General features: G+C 41.7%; 1 protein-coding gene and 1 non-coding gene across 3 annotated transcripts in view; one reads left to right on the top strand and one right to left on the bottom strand.

Moving 5' to 3' along the window:
* The window catches only part of F8 (coagulation factor VIII), a 142,382-nt gene that overhangs the window by 99,218 nt on the left and 23,231 nt on the right, over positions 1 to 19,933 (bottom strand). For both annotated transcript variants that reach the window (XM_070366172.1, XM_070366173.1), the window contains exons 4-7: positions 19,082 to 19,204; positions 14,214 to 14,426; positions 6,095 to 6,163; positions 2,280 to 2,381 (exon numbers count right to left, since the gene is read on the bottom strand). In XM_070366172.1, coding sequence (XP_070222273.1) covers positions 2,280 to 2,381; positions 6,095 to 6,163; positions 14,214 to 14,426; positions 19,082 to 19,204 — 507 coding nt within the window. The remainder of the gene's footprint in view (positions 1 to 2,279; positions 2,382 to 6,094; positions 6,164 to 14,213; positions 14,427 to 19,081; positions 19,205 to 19,933) is intronic.
* LOC138986556 (small nucleolar RNA SNORA25) lies at positions 5,053 to 5,178 on the top strand. Its single transcript, XR_011463369.1, has one exon. It is a non-coding gene; the product is annotated as a small nucleolar RNA SNORA25 (small nucleolar RNA).

The raw sequence follows: 19,933 nt of genomic DNA, 5'->3' as shown, positions 1-19,933 counted from the left end.
ATTCAATTCTGCAAGTGAGAGTTATTCTTGTCCCTACTCTCACTTCTCACATCCAACCTAACACCAATTATGGCAATATCATTAATAACTGTAATATTTACTGAGCACTTGCATAATATCAAGCACTGTTCAGGATATTGTACAAGTTTGAACTCCCAATATTTCCCTGGTAGCTCAGACAGTAAAGCATCTGCCTACAATGTAGGAGACCCAGGTTCTGTCCTTGGGTTGGGAAGATCCTCTGGAGAAGGAAATGGCAACCCACTCCAGTACTGTTGCCTGGAACATCCCATAGATGGAGAAGTGTGGTAGGCTACAGCCCACAGGGTTGCAAAGAGTCAGAGACAATTGAGTGACTTCACTTTCAACCCTATATTATGAATGAAGAAACTATAAATGTCATCCCTTCCTTAAAGGAGAGGAAACTTATGCACAGAGAGGCAATTAATGTGACATATGAGAGCAGGGACTTCTATGTTTTGAAAGTTAATTTCTTTTCTAAACCTGAAGTCTTGCATATTAATTACAGAATTGTTGAATATCATTAATAACTGCAATATTTACCGAGCACTTGCATAACATCAAGCACTGTCCAGAGTATTTTATAAAAACTAAGATCATGGCATCCAGTCCCATCACTTCATGGCAAATAGATGGGAAGAAAATGGAAAGAGGGAAAGATTTTATTTTCTTGGGCTCCAAAATCACTGCAGATGGTGACTGCAGCCATGAAATTAACAGATGCTTGCTCCTTGGAAGAAAAGCTATGACAAACCAGACAGTGTATTAGGATGCAGAGACATCACTTTGCCACCAAAGGTCTGTTTAGTCAAAGCTATGGTTTTTCCAGAAGACATATATGGATGTGAGAGTTGGACCATAAAGAAGGCTGAGCACCGAAGAATTCATGCTTTCAAACTTCAGTGCTGGAAAAGACTCTTTGAAAGTCCCTTGGACAGCAAGATCAAACCAGTCCATCCTAAAGGAAATCAACCTTGAATATTCTTTGGAAGGACTGATGCTGAAGTTCCAATACTTTGGCCAACTGATGGGAAGAGCTGACTCATTGGAAAAGACCCTAATACTGGGAAAGACTGAGGGCAGGAGAAGAAGGGGGTGACAGGATGAGATGGTTAGATAGCATCACTGACTCGGTGGACATGAGTTTGAGCAAACTCCAGGAGACACTGAAGGACAGGGAAGCCTGGTATGCTGCAGTTCATGGGATCACAAGGAGTCTGATATGACTTAGTGACTGAACAACAACAAAAACCTTGTTTCAATTAACTTTGTATTTTAAGAAGTATATTCTTAATTTTGTAAGCATGTTGGAGAAGGAAATGGCAACCCACTCCAGTATTCTTGCCTGGAAAATCCCATGGATGGAGGAGCCTGGTAGGCTACAGTCCATGGGGTCGCAAAGAGTCGGACATGACTGAGCAACTTCACTTTCTTATTCTGATTGTTTCTTTTTCATATAATCCTATTATTACTTTTGTAAACTTACTAGAGGATCTGTTTATTCTACAAGCATGTAACTCAGGAACATCCAGAGGGAAGTGACATACAGGGCAAGGCCTGGGGAAGGGCTCAGAGCTTCCACACTCTCTCCAGGCACCTCTCTCCCAGCATCTCCATGGGTTCATGCATTATCTAATTTACTTTGCTTATCTTGCATATTGTCTTTGTGTTTCAGGCTTTCCTTCAAGTATCTGTTCATCCTTGGATGCCCACTTAGAAAGGAAAAGAGAAATCGGTAAGGTCTGTATACACTAAGAAAAGAAAAGAAAGTGAAGTCACTCAGCTGTGTCTGAGTCTTTGCGACCCCATGGACTGTAGCTCACCAGGCTCCTCCATCCATGGGGTTTTCTAGGCAAGAGTACTGGAGTGGGTGGCCACTGCTTTCTTCAGGTGATCTTCCCAACCCAGGGATCGAACCCAGGTCTCCTGCATTTGGGGTAGGCACTTTATCATCTGAGCCACTGTATACACTTCAGTTCAGTTCAGTCACTCAGTCATGTCCGACTCTTTGCGACCCCACGAACCGCAGCTCACCAGGCCTCCCTGTCCATCACCAACTCCCGAGTTTACCCAAACTCATGTTTGTGTACACTGTATACACTAGCAGTCCTTAATTTTTTGATGACTGCGAGAAGGACTGGTCACCATACCATAAGATCCCCCAGAGGCCAGAATTCAATATCTGAGGACAACTGGAGAAGAGATCTCTGGTGGTGAATGTAGAAGATCCTGAGGATTCTTGAGCAGGCTGTACATACCTGGCAGAGACCTGTTTATATAGCCATTGATGGTGTGCAGTGCAGATGCAGAATCCATAACACGTGTCAAGGACTCATTTTTTCCCGAGTGCCAACTTTTCCCTGTTGAGAAAGGACAGAAACAGAGGGCCAGTTAAGTGTCTGTCTCATGACTGACCCTCCCTTTCCCCTTCCCTCCCTCCCATCAGGCAAATAAGGCTCACATCTTTTTTGTCAGCGGAGATGACTTGCCCTCAAAGTCGGTAGGCAAAGGGGGGAAGACAATTACCAAAAGGCCAGACCCTTATTGCTTGGACTGATGCTATCTGTCTATATTTATCCATGACAGTAGGTAGAAGGGAATAATGACAAATGATCACTAGGAGAAGGGAGAATATTGGTTAGTTTGTATCATGATGACTTCTATTCACTGGTTGACTTATGTTAGAGGGAGAACATGAAAATCCTCCTAAGAAAAGGCTGCCAGTACCTGTCCCTGTCCTACTTGCTTCATCCAGTCTGTAATAATGAAAGCCCATGGACAGGAAACCTTCCCAACCTTGTCACTGAAATTAATAAAAGTGAAAGAAGCAGAAATATTATTATTAGCAGTGCCTTGAGGTTGCCCTCAAGAACTGACTCATTAGAAAAGACCCTGATGCTGGGAAAGATTGAAGGCAGGAGGAGAAGGGGACAACAGAGGATGAGATGGTTGGATGGCATCATAGACTCAATGGACATGAATTTGAGTAAACTCAGGGAGTTGGTGATGGACAGGGAACCCTGGCATGCTGCAGTCCATGGGATCACAGAGTTGGACACGACTAAGTGACTGAACTGAACTGAGGTTGCCCTTCTATACAAAAGACAAACTTTCTGAAGCACCGAACCTTTGGTGAACTCTCATAAGTTCATTTATCCAGTCATCCACTCATGTGTTCATTCAGTCAAACATGTTTACTGAGTACTACTGAGCATTAGGGCTTCCCAGGTGGCTCAGTGGTAAAGAATCCCCTTGACAATGCAGGAGATGCAAGAGACGTGGGTTTAATCCCTGAGTCGGGAAGGTCCCCTGGAGGAAATGTCAAGCCACTCCAGTACTCTTGCCTGGAGAATCCCATGGACTGAGACTAATGGGCAACAGTCCATGGGATTGCACAGAGTCAGACATGACTGAGTGACTGAGCACAGCACAGCACACTGAGCACTAGCACTGATGACAAAGAAGTAGACACAGCCTCTGCCTTCAAGGTGCTTACAATGTAGCTCAAATAGACAGAGACGTGGACCATTATTACAAAGAATGAAGAGTGAAGTAAAAGAGATAAGAACAGAGTATTATGGGACCAGAGAAGAGAAGGCACTTCACTCTGCTTGAAGAGAAAGGAACAGGAGGGTAAAGAAGATCAGTATGGTTTAGTGTGATAAGCAGGAAGCTCAAGTGCTGTGGAAATACATAAAGAAGCATCTAACAGAGGCTAGAAGGAGTGGAAACTTACTTGACATGAAGCTGGAGACACGCTTTCCAGGCCAAGGAAATGGCATGAGCAAAGGCCTGAATGCTAGAAAAAGCATAGCGTGTGTGGGTGTAACGCAAAATGTGTTCAGTGTGGTTGCAACGTGAATGGATCAAGAGGAGCAAAACAAAGCTAGACAGGTCGTCGGGGATGAGGTCACATATTATTGTGTAAAGAAGTTTCCATTTTGCCTTGTGAAACTGAAGGATTTTAAAGACTGGCGTGACAAGATCAGATTCACATTTCAGTAAGTTCCCTTTGGCTGCTACAGTAAGAACGAAGTGCTGGGGGCACAAAAAGACAAGGGGACTAGTTGGAGGAGAGGTGATAGGGGTCTCAGTTCAGAAGATGGCAGTGTAGGAAGATCCAGAGGAGAGAGAAGGTGATGATAGAACGATTCTATCAGGAGGAGAAGAAAGCAGAAGTACTAACATCACCTTATGTCCTGAAAAGTGAAAGTGAAGTGAGAGTGTGTCCTCAGAAAAGTGTCGCTCAGTTGTGTCCAACTCTTTGTGACCCCATGGACTTGTCCATGGAATTCTTCAGGCCAGAATACTGGAGTGGGTAGCCTTTCCCTTCTCCAGAGGATCTTCCCAACCCAGGGATTGAACCCAGGTCTTCCGCATTGCAAGCAGATTCTTTACCAACTGAGCCACAAGGGAAGCCCAGGAATACTGGAGTGGGTAGCCTATTCCTTCTCCAGGGGATCATCCCAACCCAGGAATCGAACCTGGGTCACCCACATTGCAGGTGGATTCTTTACCAACTGAGCTATAGGGAAGCAAGGTCCCGCGTTACTGAATTGAAATCAGTCAATCCTCACAACCATCCTATGAAAAAGTAGATATTATTTTAACTTTAAAATGGAGGAAACTGAGACACAGAGGGGTTAAGTAACTTGCTAAAGTTATTTAAAAAGTAAGAGATGAAGATAAGAAAAAGCATACTCACAGAAACACAGAAGAGAAGGGTGACTGCAAGGGTTTTGGGAAATGGGGAGATGTTGGTCCAATGGGACAACCTTTAACTTTTCAGATAAACAAGTTCTGGGGATCTAATGTACAGCATGATGAGCAAACTACATTGAACACCAGAAATAAGCTCAGGGAATAGATCTCGCACAAAAAATGATAACTATGCGGCCAGACACGTTAACTTGACTGTAGTAATCATTTCTCTATCTATATTTATCTAAAATCATTTTGTACACCTTAAATATATATGATTTGCAGTAAAAATTTTCTTTTAAAGAGGAGGCATTGAGAAAATAAAGCAATAGGTCACTTCCAAAAGGGCTTGTAGGACTAAAACCAGGAGCTCTTAAATGCTGTGACCAAAGACTGACATTCTCCATAAGATGTGATAGCCACTCAATTGTGCTGTTTTCCTGAGTAGAGACAGGTGCCTCAGCCACTTGCGCCATGATTGGTGATATGTGGAAAAGTAAATAAATGCACCCCAAGTTTCACCAAGGGCTTCCCTAGTGGCTCTGCAGGAAAGAACCTGCCTGACAAAGCAGGAGACAGATTCGATCCCTGGGTTAGGAAGGTCCCCTGGAGAAGGAAAAGGCAACCTACTCCAGTATTCTTGCCTGGAGAATCCCACAGACAGAAGAACCTGGTGGGCTACAATCCATGGGGTCACCAAGAGTCGGACATGACTGAAGCGACTTAGCACACATGAAGTTTAACTAAAACTAACAAGCAAACAAAAAAAAAATTACATACAAGAGATACTGTGAGGGGCAGAGGCCTTGCCCCTTTCCCGTCCTTCAGACCAGAGTTCCTTGTGCAAAACTGCTGCACCTCAACTCAGCTGGGAGGAGAAGGTGCACAGGTCACTCACCGCAAGAAGGCACTGGGCGCCCGGAGCAGAGACGCGGCTCACCCACTGGATCAGCAAGTGCTCCTGTGTGGAGAGCTCCACCCACTTCCACCCACCCGCTTCCACCCACCGGCTTCTGCATAAAGTAGCCTTGCCCTGGGACTGTGGGAAGAGTGTGTGCTCTAGAACCCAAGCTTGTACCTCTCCCGCCTTGATCAAATCATTAAGCTTTCCTTTGCTTCTACACTAGCAGAAAAGGAAAGTGAAAAGTCTTTGAGAGACTTTCACTAATGAGAGACAAGGCCATCTGTTACCCAGCTCCTCTCTCTTCTTACTTCATAGCTGCCCATGGAAGTCCGCAGGCATTTTGTTCTTGGCTTTCATTTTCATCCCTATCTACATCATTCCATTCACAGCCCTCATGCTCAAGTACCACGTTACATTAGTCTATTTCATTTCTTTCAGCAGACCAAAATTCGATTGCAGGTCACTAACCTTCATCAAATACAGCAAACAGTAGTACGAATTTGTGCAAGGTCTGTGTCCTTTCTTTGATCAGAGTTCCTGAAAAAGAAGTGAGAGTATTTATTTTCTATAGAAAATCCTATCACAGGAAAATGACACTAGGGGGACACATAACTTAATCAACTGCTTTGTCTCTTGATCTCTTATTAACTTCAATTCAGTTCAGTTCAGTAGCTCAGTTGTGTCGGACTCTTTGCAACCCCATGGACTGCAGCCCACCAGGCCTCCCTGTCACCAACTCCCGGAGTTTACTCAAACTCATATTCATTGAGTCAGTGATGCCATCCAACCATCTCATCCTTTGTCATCCCCTTATTAACTTAACCATAGCATAATTTCCTTGGTGTCACATCTATACCAGTGCTCCTAAAATTATCTGGGGTAAAGGACTTGATAAAAAGTTTAAAATTTGTTGCACACCATTACTTTTATAAAAGATGACAAAAATTAATTACTAAAAAAAGAAAAATAATCAAATGACAAGCCCATATAATCATATTTCATGTACATGTATATATTCACAACAAACATACAAAAGGAAAAGAAAAACTGCAAAAATCATACACATTGCTCATGGAAATGTGCATATATGTAAATAATTAATAAATTAAATATATTTTCTATTAAAATACAGAAAAAATGCCAACAAAGGTCCATCTAGTCAAAGCTATGGTTTTTCCAGTACTTGTGTAGGGATGTGAGAGTTGGACTAGAAAGAAAACTGAGTGCCAAAGAATTGATGCTTTTGAACTGTGGTGTTGGAGAAAACTCTTGAGAGTCCCTTGGACTGCAAGGATATGAAACCAGTCAATCCTGAATGAAATCAGTTCTGAATATCCATTGGAAGGACTGATGCTGAAACTCCAATACTTTGGCCACCTGATGCAAAACACTGACTCATTGAAAAAGACCCTGATGCTGGGAAAGACTGAAAGCAGGAGGAGGGGACAACAGAGGATGAGATGGTTGGATGGCATCACCGACTCGATGGACATGAGTTTGAGCAAGCTCCGGGAGTTGGTGATGGACAGGGAGGACTGGCATGCTGTAGTCCATGGGGTCGCAAAGAGTCAGACATGACTGAGCGACTGAACTGAATTGATAGAAAATTTCTATTATGCTTTTAACTTTTTTTTAACTTCTGCAATTGTAAATTAAAAGTTATGAGCAAAGTAACAATTATCCATGTTAAATACCTATACTCATACTTAAAGTGAACACCATGTATATCAATATTTAAAGTTATCAATGTTACAAATGACCTTGCTTCAAGGTTTAACTGTTGAATTTGTTAGTTGTCTTTCTTTCTTTTTTCATTTGATTGGGAAGTGCAGGTTTATTTTGAGTAGGAAGAGTTTTGTTTATAATGTTCTTTTCTCTCTCTTTTACTCTTGATGCTTAGAAAGTAAAAGTTAAACTGGATGAAGAAAGTAACTCACCCATACAAATTTAAAATACAGATAAAGCTGTCTGAAAAGACTTTAAATCTTCTTACAATATTTTTATAATTATCAAGCAGTGAAATTGATATCTTTCAATAGGTTAATGGATAAATAAACGTCAGTCCATCTAGACAACAAACTATTATTCAGCCCTAAAAACAAATAGGCTATCAAGCCATCAAAAACATGGAGGAAGTTTAAATACACAGTACAAGTGGAAGAAGCCAATATGAAAAGGCTACATACTATTTGACATTCTGGAAAAGACATTCTGCCAAAACTATGGAGACAATTTAAAAGACAGTGCTTGCCAGAGGGTAGAAGAGGGAAGGATATACTATGACATATATATCATACTATATAATATATGACACCATATGACATATGATACCATATGATACTACTATAATGGACATATGTCATTACATATACAATCCAAGTGCACAACATAGTGATTCTGTATTTCTTTACATTCCAAGATGATCACAGCAAGTCTAATTGCCATCTATCACAATACAGATTATTACACTGTTATTGACTCTATTCCCCATGCTGTACATTTCATCCCTGTGACTCATTTATTTTGTAACTGGAGATCTGTACCTTTCAGTTGCCCTCAACTATTTCACTCATCCCTCGATCTCACTCCCCTCTGGCAATCACCTGTTTGTTCTCTTTTTCTACAGCTTTGTTTCTGTGTTATTATTTTTGTTCATTTGTTTTGTTTTTTAGATTCCATATATAAATGAAATGATACAGTATTTGTCTTTCTCTGTCTGATTTATCTCACTTAAGATAATGCCCTTTGGTCCATCCATGTAGTCACAAATGGCAAGATTTCATTCTTTTTTATTGCTGAGTAATCTTCCCCAAGGGCTTCTCTGGTGGCTCAGATGGTAAAGAATCTGCCTGCCAATGCAGGAGACCTGGGTTCAATCCCTGGGTCAGGATGATCCCCTGGAGAAGGAAATGGCAACCCACTCTAGTATTCTCGCTGGAGAATTCCATGGACAGAGGAGCCTGGGGGGCTACAGTCCATGGGATCACGAAGAGCTGGACATGACTGAAGTGACTTAGTACACACAGAACAGTTCAGGAGATTCTCTATTTCTCCACATCCTCACCAACACTTGTTATTTATGGCCTCTTTGATAATAGCTATTCTGATAGGTAGGACTTCCCTGGTGGCTCAGTGGGTAAAGCGTCTGCCTACAATGTGGGGGACCCAGGTGCGATACCTGGGTTGGGAAGATTCCCTGGAGAAGGAAATGGCAACCCACTCCAGTACGCTTGCCTGGAAAATTCCATGGACTGAGAAGCCTGGTAGGCTACAGTCCATGGGGTCGCAAAGAGTCGGACACGACTGAGAGACTTTGATAGGTGTGAGGTAATATCTCAAAGTTTTGATTTGCATTTCCTTAATGATTAGAGACGTTGAGTATATTTTCATTTGTTCATTCATTTGGCACTAGGTTGTACACTGGAGAGGGAAATGGCAACCCACTCTAGTACCCTTGCCTGTAAAATCCCATGGACAGAGGAGCCTGGTAGGCTACAGTCCATGGGGTTGCAAAGAGTCGGACATGACTGAGTGACTTCATTCACTCTGTGCACTTGTAACTATAACAGTGTTGTTGGTTAATTATATTTCAATAATTTTAAAAATTATATTTCAATAAATTTTTAAATGTTTATTCACAAACATTTCAATAAAGTTATTTTAACTTTTTGTTTTGTCCACACTGTGCAGCTTGTAGGATCTTACTTCCCCATCCAGGGATTGAACCCAGGCCCTTGGCAGTAAGAACACAGAGTCCACTAGATGGCTAGAGAATTCCTAATAAAAAAATTTTTTTTATAAAAGGTTTAATTGATTCCTCCAGTTCCATTCTTCTTTCTCAAGATTGCTTTGGTTATTTGAGGTTTTTTGTATTTCCATACAAATTGTGAAATTATTTGTTCTAGCTCTGTGAAAAATACCGTTGGTAGCTTGATAGGGATTGCACTGAATCTATAGATTGCTTTGGGTAGTATACTCATTTTCACTATATTGATTCTTCTGATCCATGAACACGGTATATTTCTCCATCTATTAGTGTCCTCTTTGATTTCTTTCACCAGTGTTTTATAGTTTTCTATATATAGGTCTTTAGTTTCTTTAGGTAGATATATTCCTAAGTATTTTATTCTTTTCATTGCAATGGTGAATGGAATTGTTTCCTTAATTTCTGTTTCTATTTTCTCATTACTAGTGTATAGGAATGCAAGGGATTTCTGTGTGTTGATTTTATATCCTGCAACTTCACTATATTCATTGATTAGCTCTGGTACTTTTCTGGTGGAGTCTTCAGTGTTTTCTATGTAGAGGATCATGTCACCTGCAAACAGTGAGAGTTTTACTTCTTCTTTTCCAGTTTGGATTCCCTTTATTTCTTTTTCTGCTCTGATTGCTGTGGCCAAAACTTCCTAAACTATGTTGAATAGTGTGGTGAGAGTGGGCACCCTTGTCTTGTTTCTGACTTTAAGGGAAATGCTTTCAATTTTTCACCATTGAGGATAACGTTTGCTGTGGGTTTGTCATATATAGCTTTTATTATGTTGAGGTATGTTCCTTCTATTCCTGCTTTCTGGAGAGTTTTTATCATAAATGGATGTTGAATTTTGTCAAAGGCTTTCTCTGCATCTATTGAGATAATCATATGGCATTTATTTTTCGATTTGTTAATGTGGTGTATTACATTTCTACTACAAAGCCACAGTCATCAAGACAATATGGTACTGGCACAAAGACAGAAATATAGATCAATGGAACAAAATAGAAAGCCCAGGGAAAAATCCATGCACCTATGGACACCTTATCTTTGACAAAGGACGCAAGAATATACAATGGAGAAAAGACAATCTCTTTAACAAGTGATTCTGGGAAAACTGGTCAACCACTTGTAAAATAATAAAACTAGAACACTGTCTAACACCATACACAAAAATAAACTCGAATGGATTAAAGATCTAAACATAAGACCAGAAACCATAAAACTCCTAGAGGAGAACATAGGCAAAACACTCTCCGACATACATCACAGCAGGATCCTCTATGACCCACCTCCCAGAATATTGGAAATAAAAGCAAAAATAAACAAATGGGACCTAATTAAAATTAAAAGCTTCTGCACAACAAAGGAAACTATAAGCAAGGTGAAAAGACAGCCTTCAGAATGGGAGAAAATAATAGCAAATGAAGCAACTGACAAACAACTAATCTCAAAAATATACAAGCAACTCCTGCAGCTCAATTCCAGAAAAATAAACGACCCAATCAAAAAATGGGCCAAAGAACTAAACAGACATTTCTCCAAAGAAGACATACAGATGGCTAACAAACATATGAAAAGATGCTCATCATCACTCATTATCAGAGAAATGCAAATCAAAACCACTATGAGGTACCATTTCACGCCAGTCAGAATGGCTGCTCTCCAAAAGTCTACAAGCAAGAAATGCTGGAGAGGGTGTGGAGAAAAGGGAACCCTCTTACACTGTTGGTGGGAATGCAAACTAGTACAGCCACTATGGAGAACAGTGTGGAGATTCCTTAAAAAACTGGACATAGAAGTGCCATATGATGCAGCAATCCCACTGCTGGGCATACACAATGAGGAAACCAGAATTGAAAGAGACACATATACCCCAATGTTCATCACAGCACTGTTTATAATAGCCAGGCCATGGGAGCAACCTAGATGTCCATCAGCAGATGAATGGATAAGAAAGCTGTGGCACATATACACAATGGAGTATTACTCAGCCATTAAAAAGAATACATTTGAATCAGTTCTAATGAGGTGGATGAAAGTGGAGCCTATTATACAGAGTGAAGTAAGCCAGAAAGAAAAACACCAATACAGTATACTAGTGCATATATATGGAATTTAGAAAGATGGTAACGATAACCCTGTATGTGGGACAGCAAAAGAGACACAGATGTATATAACAGTCTTTTGGACTCTGTGGGAGAGGGCGAGGGTGGGATGATTTGGGAGAATGGCATTGAAAGATGTATAATATCATATATGAAACGAATCGCCAGTCCAGGTTCGATGCATGTTACAGTGTGCTTGGGGCTGGTACACTGGGATGACCCAGAGGGATGGTATGGGGAGGGAGGTGAGAGGCGGGTTCAGGATGGGAAACACGTGTACACCTGTGGCAGATTCATATTGATGTATGGCAAAACCAATACAATATTGTAAAGTAATTAGCCTACAATTAAAATAAACAAATTTATATTTAAAAAAGAAACAAAAATAAAAGCAGGGGCCATGCTCCTAGGAGGAAAAAAAAAAAAAAAAAGAATAAACTCCAAATGACTATAAAAAAATAAATAAAACAAAAGGTTTAATTTAAATGACTATGATTTTTAACATAAGAACTTATAAGCATGTATAAATTCTTGCTTTTCTCAGATTTTTGCTTTGGGGTTACAGATGACAAACTAACCTCCCGAAATGGACTATACACCATTCAGTTCAGTTCAGTTCAGTTGCTCAGTCGTGTCCGAATCTTTGTGACCCCATGAATTGCAGCACACCAGGCCTCCCTGTCCATCACCAACTCCCGGAGTTCACTCAAACTCACATCCACTGAGTCGATGATGCCATCCAGCCATCTCATCCTCTGTCGTCCCCTTCTACTCCTGCCCCCAATCCCTCGCAGCATCAGGGTCTTTTCCAATGAGTCAACTCTTCGCATGAGGTGGCCAAAGTACTGGAGCTTCAGCTTCAGCATCATTCCTTACAAAGAACACCCAGGACTGATTTCCTTTAGAATGGACTGGTTGGATCGCCTTGCAGTCCAAGGGACTCTCAAAAATAAATAAATTTATATTAAAAAAAAAAGAGTCTTCTCAACACTATAGTTCAAAAGCATCAATTCTTTAGCGCTCAGCTTTCTTCACAATCCAACACTCACATCCATACATGACTACTGGAAAAACCATAGCCTTGACTAGACGGACCTTTGTTGGCAAAAAAAGTAATGTCTCTGCTTTTGAATATGCTATCTAGGTTGGTCATAACTTTCCTTCCAAGGAGTAAGCGTCTTTTATTTTTATTTATTTTATTATATTATTATTATTTTACTTTAGAATATTGTATTGGTTTTGCCATACAGCAACATGCATCTGCCATGGGTGTACACGTGTTCCCTGTTTTGAACCCCCCTCCCACCTCCCTCCCCATACCATCCCTCTGGGTCATCCCAGTGCACCAGCCCCAAGCTTCCTGTATCCTGCATTGAACCTGGACTGGTGATTCGTTTCTTATATGATACTATACATGTTTTGTGGGAGAGGGATGGGGGATGATTTGGGAGTAAGCATCTTTTAATTTCATGACTGCAATCACCATCTGCAGTGATTTTGGAGCCCCCCCAAAATAAAGTCTGACACTGTTTCCACTGTTTCCCATCTATTTCCCATGAAGTGATGGGACCAGATCCCATGATCTTAGCTTTCTGAATGTTGAGCTTTAAACCAACTTTTTCACTCTCCTCTTTCATTTTCATCAAGAGGCCTTTTAGTTCCTCTTCACTTTCTGCCATAAGGGTGGTGTCATCTGCATATCTGAGGTTATTGATATTTCTCCCAGCAATCTTGATTCCAGATTGTGCTTCTTCCAGTCCAGCATTTCTCATGATGTACTCTGCATATAAGTTAAATAAGCAGCGTGACAATATCCAGCCTTGACGTACTCCTTTTCCTATTTGGAACCAGTCTGTTGGTCCATGTCCAGTTCTAACTGTTGCTTCCTGACCTGCATAGAGGTTTCTCAAGAGGCAGGTCATGTGGTCTGGTATTCCCATCTCTTTCAGAATTTTCCACAGTTTATTGTGATCCACACAGTCAAAGGCTTTGGCATAGTCAATAAAGCAGAAATAGATGTTTTTCTGGAACTCTCTTGCTTTTTCGATGATCCAGCGGATGTTGGCAATTTGATCTCTGGTTCCTCTGCCTTTTCTAAAATCAGCTTGAATGTCTGGGAGTTCATGGTTCACGTATTGCTGAAGCCTGGCTTGGAGAATTTTGAGCATTAGTCACACACTTAGATGTACTATTTACCTTCATGGAGGTTTCAAGGAACCTGATGCAAAATTTGTATAAAGGACTACTGAGAAAGCCCATAGGATATGTGAAGCATAAAGCAGAAGAAGAGAAAGTGAAAGTGAAGTCACTCAGTTGTGTCCGACTCTTTGTGAACCCACGGACTGTAGCTTTCCAGGCTCCTCTGACCATGGAATTCTCCAGGCGAGAATACTGGAGTGGGTTGCCATTTCCTTCTCCAGGGGATCTTCCCAACCCAGGGATTGAATCCAGGTCTCCAGCATTGTATGCTGACTCTTGACTGTCTGAGCCACCAGGGAAGAGAAGAGATACCTAATTCTAGAATTTGGCTTTTGTTGGCCATTAGAGTGCATAGTGGCTATATGGGATGCATAGATCCTACCATGGGGTTCTATTCATCTCAGAGACTATTCTCCTTTCCATGGCCATGATTCGAAGCAAAAGAAACCTCTTTCAGATTAAAGAGTGAAGCACCATTTTTTATGAATCGACACAGATGTTTGTACTTCCTACTTTTTCTTATACTTACCTTCCCTACAAATTAGCAGGGCTCCAATGAGACCTGAGTTCACGTCTTTCACCAGGTCCACATGAGAAAGATATGAGTAGGTGAGACATGGTGGGTCAGAGGCTGTTGGACCATTTTCTTTCAGGATGTGCCAGACGTAGGTATGACTTTTACCAGGAATGACTTTGTCATCTTCCTTCTCCCTTTGGCTGGTTTCATCCTCATATGCAGCACCTAAATCAAGGAGGGATAAAGTTGTCCTTTCTACGCCCATTGCCCACTCGAGGAGGCATCAAATTTATTGTCACCAGTAGACTCTATGCAAGAAGCAACTTTTCTGAAACAATTTGGAATACTAAACAGCAGCAGCTATAAATGAAGAGAAGCCGCCTTATGTATTTCAGAGGAGTTGATGACCACTAGGGCAAATGTGAGTGGTTGAGTGGTTCTGTGAGAACTTCAGATTGTAACAATAATACTGCTTCCATTATTCCATCTTTTTACCTAATTCAAGTCAGTTCAATTCAGTAGACAAACATTGGGTATGTGCTTTGTTTCAGACTCTTTAGTAAGCACTGGTGAGGGTCAGGGAAGGGTGAGATGCAGAGATTTTTTTAACAGATATTTTCTTGCTCTCTCATTCTTAGTGAAGTTAAAATTGACCTCTGAATTATCTGATATCTTTATTCTACAATGAGCACTATATGTGTTCATTCTTAAAGCAGTGTTATTGGTTCTAGGTCATTTCATTGGACAGAAGTAGAAAATATTCAAAGGCACTGACCATAACACTTACACTGTTATTGAACTATTTTTCTAACAACTCACCTTGGTTTCTTGAATTCATAATGGTCTCTAGGACTCCAGAGCATTCAAGGCATTCAGGGTGTTCTTCATTTATACTCCATCTTACCCCACAATAGCTATACATCTAATAGAGGGACCTCTCTAACAGAGCACAGGAGACCCCTGCATTGACTCACTACAAAAGCAGCCTCCCTTATAAATGGGTATCCCTCCACTGGGCATTAGGGACAATTGGCTTCATCCAGAAGCAACAGGGGACCAATACTGGTACTTAGCAGACCCTGGTGGACATTTAGAAAAACATGAGCTGCACTTCGGGATGGAGAATGTCGTCATGTCTCTGTGTGATTGTGGGTTGGTAGCAAATTCTGAATAGTGAAAACATTTGGATAGGAAGAGAGGGGATCACGGAGGGGTAAAAAGGGGGCTTCAACTGTGTCTTCTGTTTAATTTCTTAAAATACAGTAGGCAAAGACAGCAAAATGTTAAGATTTGCCAAAGTGCAGTCTGGATGGGAGGGCAGTTTGGAGGAGCATGGATACATGTATCTGTATGGCTGAGTTCCTTCTCTGTCCCCCTGAAACTATTGCAGCATTGTTTGTTAATCAGTTATACTGCCATACAAAAGAAAAAGTTTTCAAAAAGGATTTGCCAAAGTGAGCTAGGGCTTCCTTCAGAGCACGGTGGGTAAAGAATCCGCCTGCAATGCAGGAGACCCCGGTTTGATTCCTGAGTCAGGAAGATCGCTGGAGAAAGGGTAGGCTGCCCACTCCAGTATTCTCAGGCTTCCCTGGTAGCTCAGCTGGTAAAGGATCCACCTGCAATGTGGGAGACCTGGGTTCGATCCCTGGGTTGGGAAGATTCCCCTGGAGAACTGAAAGGCTACCCGCTCCAGTATTCTGGTCTGGAGAATTCCATGGACTTTATCGTCCATGGGGTTGCAAAGAGTAGGACATGACTGAATGACTGTCACTTTCAAAGTGAGCTAATGGGTACATGTTTGTTGGCTCTATTATTTCCTGTACCTTTTTTTGTTTGTTTGAAATATTTCATTAGCAAAAGAATCCCCTCTTACCTAATAGTATAGTTGGGAGAGGGATGAGGGGTTAATGAGAGGTCAAGAGTGTGTGAAAACTGCATCTGTCTTGATGAGGACAGTGAGTGGATTGGGAGGATATCTGGGCAGTGGTAAGGCACCGCTTAAGGCGAGGTGCAAGGTTTATTTCAACTATAGCCATTTGCTTGGTTGCTAGTAGAAGAGATGGAGAACAGATTTCACCAGGGTAGCAGTTTAGCCAAGAGAGTAGAATAGAAATCAAGGAGGCCAGGAACCTGTGGATCCCAAGGAGAATGAAGAATTCTTGGAGTGGGGAGGGAAAGAGTGACGGCTGGCAAAATAGGAGAATGTTGACAGCTGGAACCTGAGATCTTGGATTTGACTCAGGTTGCTCACAACAAGGTCTGTCCTTCGGTGAAGACAAAGGTGATTTGTCCAGACCAAGTGAAGTGGTGCCTGGGCAAAAGCATTGTGCATAGCCTTGAAAGTTGCCATGTCTACTCAGGTATGTTTCCTTTGGGAAACCTCTGTCTTCAGAGTCTTACTTGAGCTTCTATACCAGCCACCTGCAAATACTCTGAGCAGAATGCATTTTGTGCAATTGCCATCTTCTGTTACATTCCGAACAACACTGTTGGGAACATTCGAGAATGTTCTGGAAAGCCCTCTATTCACCCCCCTGCAGCTGTATCAGCCTTGCCCCAGGCATGGTCAAGGGCCCCAGAGCCTGACCTGCTCAGACACCCCAGCTCAGTGACCCCTGGGCATGAGTACTCAACCACAGGCCAAATGCTGTGCTTCAGAGGCTACTGCACTGCACTCTCTCGTGCTTTCAGTTGCTTTTTCCTTCACCTCAGCAGCTTCGGGTCGGCACCTGTTAACTTGTCTGTCCCCATGCTGTCTTTCATAGCCTCATTGTGTGGCCTTACTTACAGCCTAGGGTGGTGTTAGAACCCTACTTGTCCAGAAAATAATTTAAAAGAATTTCTCTAGCACCGGGTTTCCCTTTTCAGCTCAAGACCAAACTTGAAATTTCCCTGGATCTGCTTTTAACTCTCCTTCTGGCTCCTTTGACAGACATTCCATGGGAATTAGCTGTCCTGACATACATCTTATGCTTTTAGATTCTATTAGCTAGAAAAAGTCACGTGGTCATGTCCAATACTAATATGGTAGGGAAATGTACTCCTCCTGCTCTGGAGGAAGGGATGGCCATTTGCTGAACTGAAATACAATTTCCCAGAGTTTTGGTTTGGGAGATTAACATGACAGGCTTACAAAGCAGCTCAGTGGTTGCCTGGGGCTGGGGGTGGGAATGGGGCTTGAACAGCAAGACCAGAACTTCTTGACACGGTTGGTGTTGGTGGCCCTATGACTGTCTGAATTGAGTCAAAGTCATCAAACTACTTTAAATGACTGAATTTTGTGGTATGTAATTTAAACCTCAATAAAACTGTTTTAAAATGCTATCGGAAAACCATACACAAAAATTCATTTGTGATGGGTTATAGACTTTGGCATGAAAGGCAAAATAATAGAACTTCTAGAGGAAAGCATGGAAGAAATCCTTCATGACTTGGGGGTAGGCAAATGTCTTAAACAGGACCCAAAGTCTAACATACAAGGAAAATATGTGATACCTTTTTTGTGTGTTTCATTAATGTTTGAACTTTCATGCTTCACTAACTTTAAGAACTTTACCAAAAAAAATTATCAAAAGAGTGAAAATTCAAGCTACAGACTGGAAGAAGATATGTAAATATTTCTATGTGTCAGAGGATTTGTATTCAGAATATATAAACTAACTCTACAAATCAATCAGAAAAAGATAAACAAATCATTGTCTTTGTAACAGGAAAAGCACTTAAACAGTTGATCAGATAGTTTATTAAAGGATATCAGAAAGGTCAATAAGCATGCAAAGTTATACTTACCATCATCATGGATTTACCTTACATGCTGGGGCCCCTAGGCTAATCTAAGGAGGCCAAGAATTTGTGGATGATAACATATAAACACACAGGCTTGTGATAGGACTATAAATCACATGGGCATTAGGCCACTGACTCACTGTGTTGTTCCTGGACTGTTGTATGTATGACAGATTAGATAGATTATTTTCCTAGAACTCACAAGGCTTAGGGTACAAAACAGTCATCTCTATACTGAGCTCCTAGGTGCAGAACTGGGGGAACCCTGGTCTCTCTAAAATGCGCCTAGATTAGTTCTGGACACCTTCAAGTAGATAAGCCTCATGGAAATAGCCTGTTAGGCATGGGGCAGAACCTGGGATGCCTTTTCCTCTATATCCATGCCTGCTCCTATCTTTCACCTTCCCTCAGTCCACGTCTGCCCTGACCTCAGGAGTGCAACCGAGAAAGGTAGTACTCTTCACTTTTGCATGAGAACTTAGTCAACATCGAAGCATAGTCAGACCATACAGTACAGGACATGTGCTCCAATAATGTACTGATGATTTGCTTGAAACTTCTTGATCTGTATATGTCATAGTCCATCTGGGCAATATCAGGGTCCACTGTGATATTCCCTTTCATTCCTTCTTGCACTATGGGAATTGTGGCCAAACAGGTTTTTTTTTTTTTTTTCTTTGTTGTAATGAGGTCAGCTTGTGCTTCAGCTAGTTGGCCCTAACCACATGGTGACATTCATATTTTAGCAACTGGAAGAAGGGGAGGGAAAGGAAATGTCTGAAAAATCTGAATCTAAGGAAGGAGAAGGAGAATTCACTTTCATTGCTACACCAATGGCCTTGATCTTCCCTAGGAAGTTTTCTCGGCATAAGAAGGCAGATAAAGTGGGATTTTAGGATCTGTGGCCTATTTCCCCAAGGGATAACAGAGGACAGAGACAAGCTTTGGGATAAGACCAAAATAACAATGTTCTTGACTTCATGCAATGGGCCTAGGTTTGAATCCTGACTCCACCCTTCATTAGCTGTATGACCTTATACTCACTACTCTTCTGTCCATAGTATGACTGAACCATAGGAGGGCATTTGACTCACCTTCAGAAGATTTCCAGTAGGATACGCCAATAGCATGAAGACTAACAGGATGAGAAGCCATATTCTTAAATGTAATGACCACGGTGTCATAAACCTCAGCCTGGATAGTTGGACCCAGCAGACCTGCAATGTCATTTGGAAGGATGTTTAGCTGGTAAGTCATGTCCGACTCTTTTGCGACCCCATGGACTATAGCCTGCCAGGCTCCTCTGTCCATAGGATTTCCCAGGTAAGAATACTGGAGTGGGTTGCCATTTCCTTCTCCAGGGGATCTTCCTGAGCCAGGGATGGAACCCACATCTGCTACATTGGCAGGCTGATTCTTTACCATTGAGCCATCAGGGAAGCACCATTTGGAAGGTAGCACTCCAAAAAATCTGTTACCACAAAAATGATGGTCAAAGTCACAGGAGAGAAGCAAGTCCTTCAGATTACTGATAAAAAGTAGTAGCCAAATGAATACATTAACTTCTATAACCAGCCCAGCCTTACGGTTGTTCTGAGGACAGATTTCCGGCAATGCATTCAATGCATTGATTCATTCAACTAATAATTGGGTTCCTACTATATTCTATAAACCATCCTAGGCACTAGACAAGAAGTAATTAAGAAGATAGGCCATAGAGATCAAATTAGAGAGACATTAGTAAAATTGAATGTCGCTCAGTCATGTCTGACTCTTTGTGACCCCATGGACTGTATCCATGGAATTCTCCAGGCCAGAATACTGGAGTGGGTAGCCTTTCCCTTCTCCAGGGGATATTCCCAACCCAGGGATCGAACCCAGGTCTCCCGCATTGCAGGCAGATTCTTTCCCAGCTGAGCCACCAGGGAAGCCCAAGAACACTGGAG

This window comes from Bos mutus, chromosome X, assembly GCF_027580195.1.
Source record: "Bos mutus isolate GX-2022 chromosome X, NWIPB_WYAK_1.1, whole genome shotgun sequence".
Classification (NCBI taxonomy): Eukaryota; Metazoa; Chordata; class Mammalia; order Artiodactyla; family Bovidae; genus Bos; species Bos mutus.
The sequence above is the reverse complement of the archived record's forward strand: the minus strand, read 5'-3'. Positions and strand labels throughout refer to the sequence as shown.